The following is a 15,063-nucleotide window of genomic DNA, read 5'->3' on the forward strand; positions in this document are numbered from 1 at the left end:
TACAACACTATTACAAGGACCACAAGTATCCTCAAAGGCAGGAAGATTGAGGCTAACTAACATCCTGTGGTGGGGTCAAGTTGGAAAGGGAAAGAGGTGAACAAAGCTAGAGAAGAATGGGCCAGATACCTTAGGCCTCCAGGCTTCCCAGCTAACTTCCTTGGGTAAAAAAATGTGGGCTGCGGATTGTCCTTTCCCCAGCTCCATAAGGGAAACCCAACGGAGGCCTCATCAGTCTCTGGAACGCCTAGTCCTTTCAAGCAGGGAGTCCCTTGCCAAAGCAAACAATCCCAACTCTGCGATTGTGCTCTGGCTGGGGTAGGGGAGAACAAAGATCCCTTTCTTTGCTTCCCCAACTCTATGGCTCCAGCCAAAGGCACTGTTTACACAATCTTCCCTGGTGAAGAATTTGTTCCTTTCTCTCTCTAGGTTGCAGCTGGAAAAGATTGACTCCCTCCTTGCCTGTTTCTTTTCCCCAGATCCCTGGTCAGGAAAAGTGCCCAATACCTGAACCTCCCACTCTCAGACAGGATGTCAGCACACAGAGCAGTAACTCTAGGCCCTTTCGTGATGTGACCAGAGAACCTCAAAGTTTTAATGGCAGAAAGCCTATCTGGTTGGGAAAGACAGGCTGCTGGCTAGAGAGACCAGGAGACAAGCTTGTCTCCATTCCAATTGTTTATTCCTCCCTCTCTATTCCCATGGGGCTACTAGGCTTTCTCAATCCATTTGCACAATTGAATCGAATAATCAAAATTCAGGGCAGATTTGATTCCTTCTTTAAAAGGAGATAAGGTGGGCAGGATGAAAATAGTTTTTCTAATGGGTAATGTTTTTTAGTTTACTAATTCTAGCGGTACATGTTTTCCTTAAACCTCAAAACAAAGCAAGGAGGAGGAAAGGAAGCCCCAGAGTGGTGCAGTCTAATTTTAGCACTGGCAGAGAATCCTAGTGTTAAGTTACTCCTGGTAAATTAGTAACCAAGAAAGAGCAGCGATAGAGACAATTTACAAGATCTTATGTTCTGAAAAGAAGTTTCAAAATTTAATTCCAGTGGGGCACCTGGGTGGCTCAGTGGGTTAAAGCTTCTGCTTTTGGCTTGGGTCATGATCCCAGGGTCCTGGGATCGAGCCCCGCATCGGGCTCTCTGCTCAGCAGGAGGCCTGCTTCTCTTCCTCTCTTTCTCTCTGCCTACTTGTGATCTCTGTCTGTTAAATAAATAAATAAAATCTTTAAAAAATTTTTAATTCCACTTATTTCTATGACATCTCCAGGAAGCACATCTCAAGGAAACATGCTTATTTCACACAAGGGAAGGAACTTGAAGCATAAGAAGTTTACCTAAAGTGACCTGAACCCAGGATTCTGGGACTTTCAGTCTGGTCAACTCTATAGGGCTAAGCTGCTTTCTGAAAATTTTATGGTCTTTTGCACTGCACAAATTTTCCTGAGCTAAATCCCCACTGACTGTTCTCCTGTTGCTAAGGGAGTTATAAGCTAGCTGTTTGTTATCCTTTGCAGTTATGTTTTGGAAACTTGAAAGTCCCCACTCCAACTGCTGGGTGATGTGAATGGAAAGGCCTTACAGGTACAAAGGGGATGCAAGTCTGTCTGGTCTTGGATTCTACACCTACACATACATAACCCTTCCTGCCCCACAAGATCTGCAGAGTTGGTTTCTGTAAAAGCAGCTACATAATTCCTGGAAGGCTCTAATCCACAGTGGTTAAAAACACCCATCTTGAAGGCAGAGCTGAGCCAACTAAACTGAGCCTGCCCAGAAACCCAGGAAATAGGCAGTGGGGTCAAATGAATCCAGGGGGAGGCAAAAATGTTACCTATCTGCAAGTTAACAACAGGGACAGTAACTGTAAGAAAAACAGATTAATCACCTTCACTGAGAAGTCTGAAGAACTATCTACATTTGTTTTACCCTCTCCACCAATGATACTGTGGTCTCTATATCTTGTGATGTGATAGAATGCAAGCAACTTTGGTCGTGGGTTTCCATTTGGTTTTATCACTTCCTACCTAGATAATCTTAAGGACAAAGTATCACTCTTGAATCTGAGGCTTGGTTTTTTTCATCTGTTAAAACAAGAAAATATATCTACTTCATACAAATTAAACAGCTATAGTAAAATATTATGCCATATAATTTTTGTTTAAAGGTCCTTCCTTCTTTAGCCTTCCTCAGCTACATTAGATTCAATGAAGTTAAAGAGGCAGAGGGCCAGATAAGTCAACTTCTGGAGTTCCCTTTCAGCATTAAGAGTCAGATGAGGGGCGCCTGGGTGGCTCAGTGGGTTAAAGCCTCTGCCTTCGGCTCAGGTCATGATCCCAGGGTCCTGGGATGGAGCCCCACATCAGGCTCTCTGCTCGGCAGGGAGCCTGCTTCCCTTCCTCTCTCTCCGCCTGCCTCTCTGCCTGCTTGTGATCTCTGTCAAATAAATAAATAAAATCTTAAAAAAAAAAAAAAGTCAGATGAAATGTTACTTCTTTTGTAGATTGAAATGTTGTATAAGCTTTCTACACTACATAATAAATTATTACAAACTTAGTGGTTTAAAACAACACCCATTTATCACATTACTATTCTGTATCATAAATCCAGGAAACTTGTGTTCTCTGCTTAGGATCTCACAAAGCCAAAGTCAAGGCAGGTGTTGACTAGGCTAGAATCTTTTTTTTTTTCCCTTTATGTAGGCTCCACATTGACCACAGAGCCCAATGTAGGGCTTGAACTCATGACCCTGAGATTGAGACCTGAGCTGATATCAAGGACTGGATGCTTAACTGACTGAACCACCCAGGCGCCCTGCGGGCTAGAATCTTATTTAGAGGTTCTGAGAAAGAATTCACTTCCAAGCTCATTCAGGCCATTGCAAGAATTCAGTTCCTTGCAGTTGAAGGACTTAGGTCCCATTTCCTTGCTGGGTTGCTGTTTAAGGGGTCAATTTTGGCTCTCAGAGGCCACTTTCCAGTCCTTGCATCTGGTCCCCTACATCTCCAGAGCCAGCAACGGAACACTGAATCCTTTCAAATCTCTCATTTATCTTTCTGCCACCACCCTGAGAAAGCTCTTTGCTTTTAAGGGTTCATGGGATTGGATCGGGCCCCCACAGATAATCTCCCTATCTTGTCAACTGTGCCATGTAATATAACAAAATCACACCCATCATATCCCATCAAATCCATAGGTTCTGGGGATTAGAGTAGGACACCTTTAGGGGAGTCATTTAAAAAATTCTGCCTACCACACTTATTCAAAAGATGAAAGGATCTCTTATAGGGTAAGGGGAGGAAGGAACCGGGAACAAACTTTCTCTAAGTAACCATTTACACTTATTACAGTAAGAGAAGTCAAGCATTTGAGATGAGAGGCCTGTCCTCATCCTGGTATTCTATCCATCATGTCTTCTGCCATTTCTACGGTAGCTAGTTTGATCACAATGTACTTACTAACACTCACACTGCCTTGAGATAAATGTTTCAAAACTAAAAACATTTTAAGGAATGCCTAGGGACTAAAAAATCTTGTGTTTTAAGTTTTGCTCATCAAACAGTGAGAACACCAAGCTGTCCAAGAGTGTGTCCGAAGAATACATGTTGGAAAATGCATGATAATTTTAGATATGACTCAATAAAGACAAAGTTTCATTGCTCACAACTTAGAGGATGAGGACAATATCCTCTACTTACCAGTGTGATGCTATCCTCTTCCCTTTTCTATTTCAGAATTCAACTTGAATATTTCTTCATCTCCTTTCTCTTGAAAGGATGTAAAGACACAGAGCAGCCTCTAAGTGCCCGGACACCAACTTAAGCTAAATCACCAGTGTTGTTTCTAAACATATTTCTCATCTGGATGACCTGAGAAAGCCTCAAACTAATAGATCCATCCTGAAAGGGAGCCTGGAACAGGGCTACTCATTACTGCTGTTTAATATTTAGATTATTTCCAAAGGACATCATTTTCCTCTAATTAGAATGGCACTCTGCCGCTGTTTCTGAAGAAACACAACTGACTTTTGAAAAAACAGGAGTAAGAGTGAAGCAAACCTTGCCGCCTTCAGCATCCTTGGGTTCTCTCTCAGATGTTTTATGGCTAGAATTTATAAATTTTGGATGGTCAGTTCCCTTTTCCATACCAACCATAAAAAAGGGAGAAGGTATCTACAAAATGGATATAATATACTGTGAGCTCCATGAATGAGAAAGCAAATTATAATCAGTATATTGAACTTTGATGGCACCATCCTTTCCAAATACTCTAAGGGCCTCTGTGTATATGCACATTAATTCCTGGGATGAACATTATTATTCCTATTTAGTAGATGGGCACAAACAGAGGGCCTAGAAAGTTACTGGTCAGTGATCTGCCCAATATCACAGTGGCCAGTGGTGGAAGAGAGATTAGAACATCTCCTGATACACCTGAAACTAATGTAACATTGCGGTCAACTCACTAAAAAAAAAAAAAAAAAAAAAAAAAAAAATCTGACTTCAAACATGGTTTCTTTCTAAAACTACAAGGGCAGTAGAAAGCTTTCATTACATATTATCAAAGTTGGAAAGCTCTTCAGAAAATTTGCTCTTGGACCCTCTACTAAAACATAGCACTCCTCTTCCCAAGTTGTTAGCAACCTGGGTTGCCAGTAACTATCTCCTGGGGCTTGAAACGAAGAGGTTGCCTGGACTCCTCCCGAAGTTGCTTCCAAGCTCCTTGCAGCACCATCTCATCATCATTTACCTCAGAGAGAACAAAAACACGTGAGCCACTAAGCTGTGCTCTCCTCAAGCACCTAAGTTGATAAGGGGTTAGCTAGAATCAATCCCAAAGAAAGGGCCAAGAGAGAAAAAAACAGATACCTGATGACTCGGAAAGGGGATGGGCAGCAGAGGCCCTACCAGAGATACAAATCTAAGAGACCACAGTGGAGGAATAGAGTCTGTTCCCTCTCCCAAAATATGTAGATACCTTCCACCCACTCTGAGCTGGAGGAGCTATTCTAGTGAAAGCTCCACTTGGAGCCCCATGGCCTGGAATACACTTAGTTGGGGGTAGTATAGCAATTGGAAGCAAGCTGTGGATAGGATCCCTCTCAACCCTTGATCACAATAGCAAAAGGACAGGGGTGAACAATTTTGGGTGACCTGCTTCCTGAGAATCAGTTTACTCTGGAGTTAAGTCTGCACTGGGCTTTAATTTTATAGTCAATTAAATCAAAAGAAAAACTTTTGTGTTGCGGTCATTCACATTATCAGGTAAGGACTTTAACCCAGTTACTTCAAGCATGCGTAGGATAAGGCTTATTTTAAGTGTATCTAGCCATTAGAAAATATAATTCTTCGCTTTTATATTAACCCCACTGTCCAAAGTCCCTCTTCAGGAATTTTTAAGGGAGAAGGTTTATCTTTGCTTATTCTGCTCTTTCCTCTTGCTTGGGATAAGAAGTCACTGGCAACATGGCTTGGGGAGAGTCCCACAAGACCAGCAGTATGGTATTCTTTTCTTTTTTTATGGTATGGTATTCTTTTTCTCGTTAAAGCAGCTTTCTTTTTTTAAGATTTTATTTTATTTTAAAGATTATTTATTTATTTATTTGACAGACACAAGTAGGCAGAGAGGCAGGCAGAGAGAGAGGAGGAAGCAGGCTCCCCGCTGAGCAGAGAGCCTGATGCGGGGCTCAATCCCAGGATTCTGGGATCATGACCTGAGCCAAAGGCAGAGGCTTTAACCCACTGAGCCACCTAGGTGCCCCAGATTTTATTTTTTTATTGGACAGACAGAGATCACAAGTAGGCAGAGAGGCAGGCAGAGAGAGAGGAGGAAGCAGGCTCCCCGCCAAGCAGAAAGCCCAATTTGGGGCCTGATCTCAGGATCCTCGGATCATGACCTGAGCAGAAGGCAGAGGTCCCAACCCACTGAGCCAACCAGGCGCCCCAGCAGTACGATATTCTTACACCCTGGTTACAAGACATGAGCCTTATTCTAGCTCCAGCTCGGCTAGTCAGTGTTTCTGAGGAAATCCTTTGACTTTTCAGACTTTCGGTTTCCTCATTTGTGAAGGTGGGTGGTTTAGATAAATAAAAAGACTGACAAAGATATTGCTGAGATGCATCATTTAGATACTTCTAGGGATACAAAAATGAACATGACATAGTCCCTTCAAGAAACTGAGTCTAACTTGGAAGATAAAAAACATATACATACATACAAATCCACAATTTATCATAGACCATAAGCATTATAAAGGATACGACATACTCTATAGTCCTTTATTTTGGTTAATGCTCATTTGGCTGATGGTAGATGGAAAACAGATGAAAGCTTCATAATGAAGAGGTAGCATTTAAACTTTAAGAAAATATTTATTTGAGAGAGAGAGCAAGAGAGTGAGAGCATAAGCAGGGGTAAGGGCAGAGGGAGAAGCAGACTCCCTGCTGAGCAAGGAGCCTGCCATGGGGCTCAATCCCAGGACCCTGAGATCATGACCTGAGCTGAAGGCAGCTGTTTAACTGACTCATCCACCCAGGCACCCCTAAACTCAGTCTTTAAAGATAACAAGGAGTTTGCAAAAGAGGAAAGTGTGCAAAGATTCAGAAAAAGAAAGCAGAGATGGCCAAAGGGCAAGGCCTGAAGGTAAGGACAGGAAAGAGGGAAAGTATTTGAAAAATGACAATACCATTTTGGATAGAGTGTATGGGAACAATAAAAGATAAAATCTGAGAAAGCTGAGGTCAGACTGTGTTTGAATTGGTAAATGACAAAACTTATCTCTTACTTAAGGATTAATCTGGCAGTGGTAGACAGAAGTAAATGCTAGAGGGAAGAGACTGGAGGCGAGGCCTGTTAAAAGGTTATTGCTATAGGCCAAGTGAGCGGCAATGAAGGCCTGAGCCAGGAGAGTAGCAGGGAAAATAGCCATTCGTCAAAATTTTAAGCCAGTCCTGTTTGTTTCTACAGATTCAATCCTCCAAGGTCCGGGCCATCCCAGGCGAAATTATTAAAAAGGACTGCTAATTTGAATAAAGCTTTCCTGACACAGAGCATGAAGAACAAGTAACCCCAGACTCATGCTGAGTTTAGAACTGTCACCACCCACCAGGCCTTATACTTTCACCAAGGCACTCAGCCAAACGTGGAGAACAAATATACACAGGAGACACAAGAAAGCTCTTATTAATACAGTATTTATTTGTCTTCCCTCTGTCAAACCCTGAGCCAACCACTTTTCCCAGGCTGCCTGGGGAGGTATAGGAAAAGGAATACACAGGGCAGACGAAACACGGGAGAAAGACCTATGGGAGGTGGAGACGGCTCCTTCACATGGCGAAGAGGATGAGAAAGGCCACCATCAGGCAAAAGAGCCCCATGGCCTCTGAGAGGGCAAAGCCCAGAATGGCGTAGGAGAAGAGCTGTTGCTTCAGAGAGGGATTCCTGGGAGAAGGGGAGGAGAAAAGACTGAATTTCTAGTCCACATAAAGAAAAAGACAAACACCAAAGGTGGGCTCAGGGAAAACTCATCTCCTCAAGTTCATCTTAGGCAATGCATCTCTTGGGGTGACGCCATCGTGCCCCAATTCTTGCCTGATACATCAAGGGCTCTGCAGAGACTGAATGGTGGCAGTGGACAATCCAAAATTGTGTAACAAGACCCATTACCTCCTCCTCCAGTGGATCACTCATAGCATAACTTAAGACCTCTGGGCCTGGACATTTAACTACCTAGGGCCCAAACAGAATGGAAGAGGTATCCACAGTGACAGAGTCTGTGTTTTGAAACTCGAACTAGCAGAACCCCAAAATAAAAAATGTGTAAAAACCAAATCACAATGGTAAAAAAGTCGGGGATTTTAAGGGCCTTGTTTGACTGGTCTCCCCTTCATTCTTTAAGATGGCCTCTGGGCATACTTCAAAACCCTAGGGCTTTAGGGAACCCAACTAGAAAAACCCCATTCTAGAGGACAAGGGAGCCAGGGGGACAAACTACCTTCTTTCATTTCAAAGTAGTCAAAGATCTGGGGCTTTAAGAAACTACAAATGGTCTGTGGGGTTTAGAAACAAAATGGGATAAAAAACTCCCAATTTTGGAAGTCAATATATAATTTCTTTTTTCCCTTACTCAGTTCCCTCTGGATGCCTTGATGAATGAGGTAAAGTAACAGCAACTTCCAACAGAATTGTGAACACAGAAGCAGTCAGACTTATTTCATATAAATCCTAAAAAACAAACCTATTTCCTCAAAGGCATTAAGAGAACTTGCAGGTCTCTAGAGGATTAATTTAGTTTTAACGTGAGTTGCCCAGAGTTGGTGGAGACCAAATAGTCCCCGGTGTCAGAAAGCTGTGGGGCTGACTACAAAGGCAGTTTTCCCAGGAGTGATGGGGTGGGGGGGGGGGGGGGGATTCCCAGGGATTGGGGAAAAGCAGTAACCAAGCCACGATGCTAACTTGAGGCGCTAGACCAGTGGTAGCAAACTTTCTCTGTAAAGAGCCAGACAGTAAATATTGTAGCTGTGTGGGTCATATATGGTTTCTGTTGCCCCCTTTTTTTCATGACACTTTAAGGATTAAGATCCATTTTTAGCTCAGCTATACAAAGACCAAGGGGTGGCCCAGGTATGGCCCTCCCCCTTTGGTCTGCTGACTTCTGCTCTAAACCAAAGTTTTTGAATGAAATTTTCCAATATGGTAGCCACTGGACACATGTGGCTACCTAGCCACATTATAAATACACAAAATTTAAACTTTATGTACTGTTACTTAAATATTTATTTTAAATAATCTCTACATCCAACATGGGGCTCGAACTCATGACACCAAGAGTCACAAGCCCTATCGAATAAGCCAACCAGGAATCCCTAGTTAATAAAAATTTAAATTCAAATAACCACACGTGGCTACTGTATAGGACCGTATGCCTCAAGATCCCCAGGTATTTCTGCCCAAACCTCTGGAAACATGAGAGCCAATGGAGGGCCCATCTTACCTGGCATAACCAATGATGAGGCTCCCAAACACAGTCCCAATTCCAGCCCCAGAGCCAGCCACCCCTACCGTGGCAGCCCCAGCCCCAATGAACTTGGCTGCTGTATCGATGTCCCTTGAAATGGCGCTGGTTTGGAAGCTGCGGCTAGGAATAAGTGAGGTCAGGGGACGTGGGGCTGCCAAGATGCTGAGGCCCTGTGAAGAAGATGCCAGTAAAAGATAAAGATTTTAAGAAATCCCTTTTTTTGCTTTGGTAACTTTGTACCATTTAAACCCTTTATGCTATGACATTCTATGGCTTCTCCTCCAAACAAAAACTTTTTATTCCCTGGAAAATCCCCTAAAATGTTGCCAAGCAGAACTTTTTGATGCAAGAGGTGGACATCAAATACCTTCAAGATTCAGGTATGGTCTAGAAGGGTAAGACTTAAGCTGCAGCCTGTTCTTGGTGCCCTGAAATCATCGGGACCAAATGCCACCAGCTGGGAAGTCAGTAAATTAGGTCAGGTAATGGTAGTTAGCAGCAACGCACATGGGCATGTGCTGCCAGCAGCAAAAGTTGGAACACTAATCGTATGTGGTATCAACTGTACTCCACCTTCACCTAAAGCCAGTGGCCTCACTCCTTCACTAACTTTGTCTGTGATGATTGTCCTCAGCACTCCCCCTACTGGCGCTGCCAGGTAGCCCTTTTCACCCTTCACCCCGAAAACCACAGGCCCAATCTGACCTTATAAGGTGCCTCATCTGTCAGTGTCTCGGGTGGTTTTAGCACCACTGCAGACAGTGATCGGCTCAACAGCTGGGAGGTGCTCCTGACCTAGGAGGAACAACACATAGGCAAGAGAGGCAAGGAAAGTTGTGGAGAAGTTTCAGAACCATCCCAAGTTGTCATGTGGATGCCCCATTCATTCTCTTGAGCGTAAATCAGAATCTTGGATCATTCTTTTACTTTCAGCAAATTTTAGATTTAAGAACCATTCGAGTTCTCTTGCTTCCCAGGCTTCTCCTCTATTTTAAGGGAAGAAACCTACTTCTTTTCAGACCACAAGGTATTGCCATTGTGTTCAAAATTTACCCTCTCTTATAGCCGTTTCTAACTAACCCCAGGCAAAAGCGGATAACCTGGTGGTTACCAGCCAGTTTTAGTCAGAGAGATCTAGATTCTAGTCTAAGCTCTATTTCAGCCTTGTGATCTTAGGACAAGTAACTTAAATCTTTCTAAACCTGCCTTCTCATCTATCATACTGGAAGGCAGTAACTCAGGGTTGATGTGAAAAGTAAAAGAGATTATGTACACAAGTTAGTAAACCCAGTGTTCCATCAATGGTACCCATGAATAGTGCCACCCCTTTTCACTTACGGATGTATGAACCGGTTGCCTCCACCATCTGATAATCTGTAATGTCTGGGATGCCTGGGTGGTACAGCCAGTTAAGCATCCAACTTTTGGTTTCAGCTCAAGTCATGATCTCAGGGTTGTGAGATGAATCCCTGCATCAGGCTCCGCACTCTGCGGAGAGTGGAGATTCTCTCTCCCTCTTCCTCTGTCCCTCCCACTTGTTTTCTCTCTCTTCCCCTCTAAAATAAATAGTAAATCTTTTAAAAAAATAATCCATAATTTCTTCCATGCTGTTGCTTCTGAATCACGTATTTTTTCCAACGTGTATTTACATGTGATTTAACTTGCCATTCAAATTTCAACTCCCAGAGGGAACTCTGGGCTATGGCTCTCTAACACTCAGGGAAAGATCCTATACACAGAGCATACTCAAAGTTAGGTTATTTCCAGTTGGGTTCCAGTTTACAGGAACACAGTTTTAGGATAGAAATAATCCGATCTTAGCCTAGATTCTCATTTTCACTCTTCTAATATGGTTGGATGAAAAGATTTAACTGGCTTCCAAGGGATCTGAGACAGGGGGTGTCTGGTAAGCATTCACTCTCTGTTGTCAGGCTAACATAGCAAAGGACCTTCCTCCAGCCCAACTGTGAAGACCAAAGTGTGGCAAGGAAGAAACAATTTCCCCCTCCTTAACTGTCCCAGAAAAGGCAGGCACTCACCAAGAACGGGGTGGAGACGAACTTTGCACAGGCGTACATTTTCAGGGGATGAGGGGCTGTGGCAGGAGAGCTGAAATTACAGAAGTAGCATTGTAAACGTTGTCCTTATTCATCAAAGGAGATCTTAATTAGCAGAAAAGGTGCTCTGGAATATTTAAATGGCCCAGAAAGCAGAGTGAATGACCTCAAGTCATTAGCAGAGATGGAATCAAAACCTTGAAGCCAAGATTTCCTCCACACAGTTTCTAAAATTTCCTTATAATCAAGTGACTCCCACTAGTCTGAACAAGTAGCTACTTGGTCTCAACTTTAAGACGTGTTATTCATTTCCACAGCTCATAAGTTGGTGTCTTCAGAGAAGTTCCTGTGTCCTCAGCCTAAGTTTTCCTCAGTCTCTATTCAAAAGGAACTCTTCTAAAGATTTTATTGTCCAGGATCAAAACAGCTGCTCTTTAAAGACTCTTAAGAGTTATTTGTTGAAGTCCAAGACCCTGGAAGGATCTCCAATCATCTTTTTACTGAACCCAGTTACCTGGAAGTTATTGGGTTCCTCAAAACACTTCAATTTCCTACATTAATTAACAGAGTGAGGCAGATCAGTGAGGAATCCTCCCATTATCCTAATTAGCCATGATTGTTAAAGTATTCATTTTCACCACCGCCCTAAGAGGCATTCAATTTTGTATGCTCAAGATCTAAAACAATGCTGACCCCCTACAGGTGAGCTAAGTTTGCAGAAATGAAGTTATTTAAGAGAAGAGTGGTTGAGTTAAAGACCTACAAAAAGATTTCCCTGAGAGGCCCACAAGAACTAGTTACTTGAGGGTAGGGATGATCTATATATTAAAAATGCATATTCAAAAAAACCAAATAAAATGCATATTCAAAAAATTTTGAATACTCGGGTCCCACTTTAGACTGTCCTGATCATGACCTCTAGGTATAAGGCCCAAGTATCCTATTACTTCAAACAAGCTTCTCAAGTGATTGTTAGGTACACTGAGAGCATGGTCTTAAAACCACTAATGATGGTAGTTGCAGAGTCAGGACTTGACATTTTCTTGCACTTAAGTTAATGCTTCCTAATATGCTACAGGTTGAAAAACTCAGGGGTTACTTAAACCTGTTAAATAACACTTCCTTAAATGAGTTAAACTCAAGATTTTTCCACATTACCCTTCTGAATCCAGCATCAGTCACTTTTAGATTAAACGGTGGCTTCAACTCTTGTCCTGTCTCCAACTGCCCATACGTAACTCTAACCCTGCAGACTATAAAGGTTTTCTTTGGTCAAAATCCAAAATTTCCCTAAAGCTTAAAAAAAGGAGGACTGGGGGTGGGGTGCTGGGTGAATCAGTCAGTTGAGTGCTCCACTCTTGGTTTGGGTTCAAGTCCCCATCTCAGGGTCATGAGACTGAGCCCCACAAAGGGCTCTGAGCTCAGGGATGAGTCTGCTTGAGATTCTTTTCCTCTTCCTCTCACTCCCCACCCACGCTCTAATAAATAAATAAATAAAATCTTTAAAAAAAGAAAAAAGAGAGAGCCAAACTCTGTAGAGAATCTAGATGTCCATCAACAGATGAACGGATAAAGATGTCTATATATACAATGGAATATTATGCAGCCATCAAAAGAAATGAAATCTTGCCTTTTGCAACCACGTGAATGGAATTAGAGGGTATTATGCGGAGCAAAATAAGTCAGAGAAAGACAATTATCATATGATCTTCCTGATATGAAGAATTTGAGGGGCAACGTGGGGGGGGTTGGGGAATAGGGAAGGAAAAAATGAAACAAGATGGGATCGGGAGGGAGACAAACCATAAGAGACTCTTTTTTTTTTAAGATTTTATTTATTTGACAGAGAGAGAGACCACAGTGGGCAGAGAGGCAGGCAGGGAGAGGGGGAAGCAGGCTCCCTGCTGAGCAGAGAGCCTGATGCAGGACTCGATCCCAGGACCCTGAGATCATGACCTGAGCTGAAGGCAGAGGTCCAACCCACTAAGCCACCCAGGTGCTCCCCATAAAAGACTCAATCTCACAAAACAAACTGAGGGTTGCTGGGGGGAGGGGGACAGGGAGAGGGAGGTTGGGTTATGGACACTGGGGAGGGTATGTGCTATGGTGAGTGCTGTGAAGTGTGTAAATGTGGTGATTCACAGACCTGTACCCCTGGGACTAATAATACATTATATGTTAATAAAAAATTAAAGAAAAAAAAAGCACTAGGCACCTGGCTGGCTGTCATTAAGGCATGCAACTCCTGGATTTTGAGTTCAAGCCCCACCTTGGGTGTAGAGCTTGCTTAAAATGTAATAAATAAGTAAATAAATACTATCTGTTTTCCCCCCAAGACAATTTACACCTCAACATCACCATAGGGAACACAGTTGGAGGGCGTAAATTAAGTAACACGTAGAGTTTAATGTGGTGCTGACATGTAACATACCCACAACAAAGGGTGGCAATTACGGGAGACTGCATGAAGTGCAGATGCCTCCACTGGTCACCGAACTGCGACAAGTCTGCAGTTGTTAGCCTACAACACTCCAGACAACAGCATCATCCAGAATCAGTGGGCCTAAATCATCAAAGATTTATTCCTCCGTGATGAGTCACAGAGTTAGAGAGGGCTGTTGATTTAACCACTCCTTTCCTTAAACCTTCTTTTCCCCTTGAGAGCAGAGTCTGGGTACTCAGTATACCCTTGACAGAAAAGCTGGCAGGAGAAGACCACCAATGGGCCCCCCAATACTCTTTTGGACCTGCTGCCTTTAACAGAAAACCTTGCTATTAGCCCACTACTTCTGTTTTTTCCAACTTCCCTTGGATGGAGGAAGAGAACGGTATTGCAAGACAACCAATGGTTCCAAAGAAACCGGTTTCTCTCCTCTGCCACAGCTCTCCTAGGCCATGGTCTGAATGGAGAGGGTGTTTTGGCTTTGTTCTACCATGTCCACGATTACTTTTAAAAGACTATCAGCTATCTCCATTGCTTGGGGCAGCTGAGGTCCTGGTGCCAAGTCTGGAGGTTGCACGATAAGGAGACGAGTCAGGATAAGAAGAAAAAACTGAGACAGGAAGGCAGAGTCCGGGGTTTGTGACAACTCTGGACAAGAGGGAGGAAAGAACCTCTGCAGGAACCGCGCGGAACAGGTGAAATGAGCGTTCTGTGATTTGACTTTCGCCAGCTCCAGAGCACTCTTCCCTCCCCCTCCCACGAGACATCCAAGATGGCGCCAGGCCCGCGCGGTTGGAGGTCACCCGCACGCGGAAGGGGCAGCCCTAAGGCGCGGGAATACCAGGAACAAGGAAGGGCGTGAGGACCAGGGTGGGAGCATGCAAGGTAAGGGCCTCAAAGGACTCGTGCGAGATGGGGTGTTCCGCGCGCGTGCGCGGCGCATCGCGGGCGCGAGGGCCCAAAGCCTTACCTGCTCCCAGGGCCGAGAAGACAGAAAGGGCGGGGGGAGTGTTGAGGCGGGCGGGAAGAGCAAAAGGAAGGCTCGGCGCATGCGCGGCCCGGACCAACGAGACGCTCTTCTAAGGATAGAGTGATTGCAACGTTGAGGGTCGGCCCAGGCGCCACAGCGCCACCTGCCAGCTTTGTGGCGGCATTCGGCCAGTCGCTCCACCTGGTGTTTGAGAGGAGAAACTGCAGGCCGAGCCGACTCTGCAGAAACGAGGACAACTCTCCAGTGTAAACCGATCCGTAACGTGGCCTGCGGTTTGGTCGGCTCAGCGTTTGGGATCGTATACCCTTTCTCAGCATGTGCAGTCACATTGCCAACCCCAACCCCCACACACCAGAAATTCAGTGTTAAATAACATACATCGAGATGGGGGGGGGGGGGTCAGTGCCCAAAATGTAGCAGAAGGAAAATTAAGTCATGGCACTCCTGCCTTCTGTCGCCCAGGGACCCTGAACTTATGGACTGGAAACCCGTTCAGTGGGCGAATAGTGAGCAAAATGCCCCAGCTGCCTGTGGTGGCCTCGCCTTTATTTC

The 15,063-nt window shown here is 44.1% G+C and overlaps 1 protein-coding gene across 1 annotated transcript; it reads right to left on the reverse strand.

Moving 5' to 3' along the window:
• Nucleotides 1–7,183: 7,183 nt before the first annotated feature.
• ATP5MC2 (ATP synthase membrane subunit c locus 2) lies at nucleotides 7,184–14,839 on the reverse strand. The gene is made up of 5 exons (XM_046013829.1): nucleotides 14,491–14,839; nucleotides 11,060–11,129; nucleotides 9,726–9,815; nucleotides 8,997–9,190; nucleotides 7,184–7,444 (listed from the first exon to the last, which is right to left on the reverse strand). Exons 1-5 carry the CDS (start codon nucleotides 14,826–14,828, stop codon nucleotides 7,330–7,332), a joined length of 807 nt encoding a protein of 268 aa, XP_045869785.1. The 5' UTR covers nucleotides 14,829–14,839; the 3' UTR covers nucleotides 7,184–7,329.
• Nucleotides 14,840–15,063: the final 224 nt, after the last annotated feature.

The sequence above is a fragment of the Meles meles genome, chromosome 7, assembly GCF_922984935.1.
Source record: "Meles meles chromosome 7, mMelMel3.1 paternal haplotype, whole genome shotgun sequence".
Taxonomy (NCBI): Eukaryota; Metazoa; Chordata; class Mammalia; order Carnivora; family Mustelidae; genus Meles; species Meles meles.

What these genes read in the sequence shown, in the direction of transcription:
- ATP5MC2 (XM_046013829.1), bottom strand. Translation starts at nt 14,828, where the DNA reads ATGCTGAGAAAGGGTATACGATCCCAAACGCTGAGCCGACCAAACCGC. An exon ending in TCGTCTCCACCCCGTTCTTG is followed by an intron (nt 9,816 to 11,059) that starts GTGAGTGCCTGC and finishes TGTTCCTCCTAG; the next exon opens with GTCAGGAGCACCTCCCAGCT. An exon ending in CTCATCATTGGTTATGCCAG is followed by an intron (nt 7,445 to 8,996) that starts GTAAGATGGGCC and finishes CCCTTCTCCCAG; the next exon opens with GAATCCCTCTCTGAAGCAAC.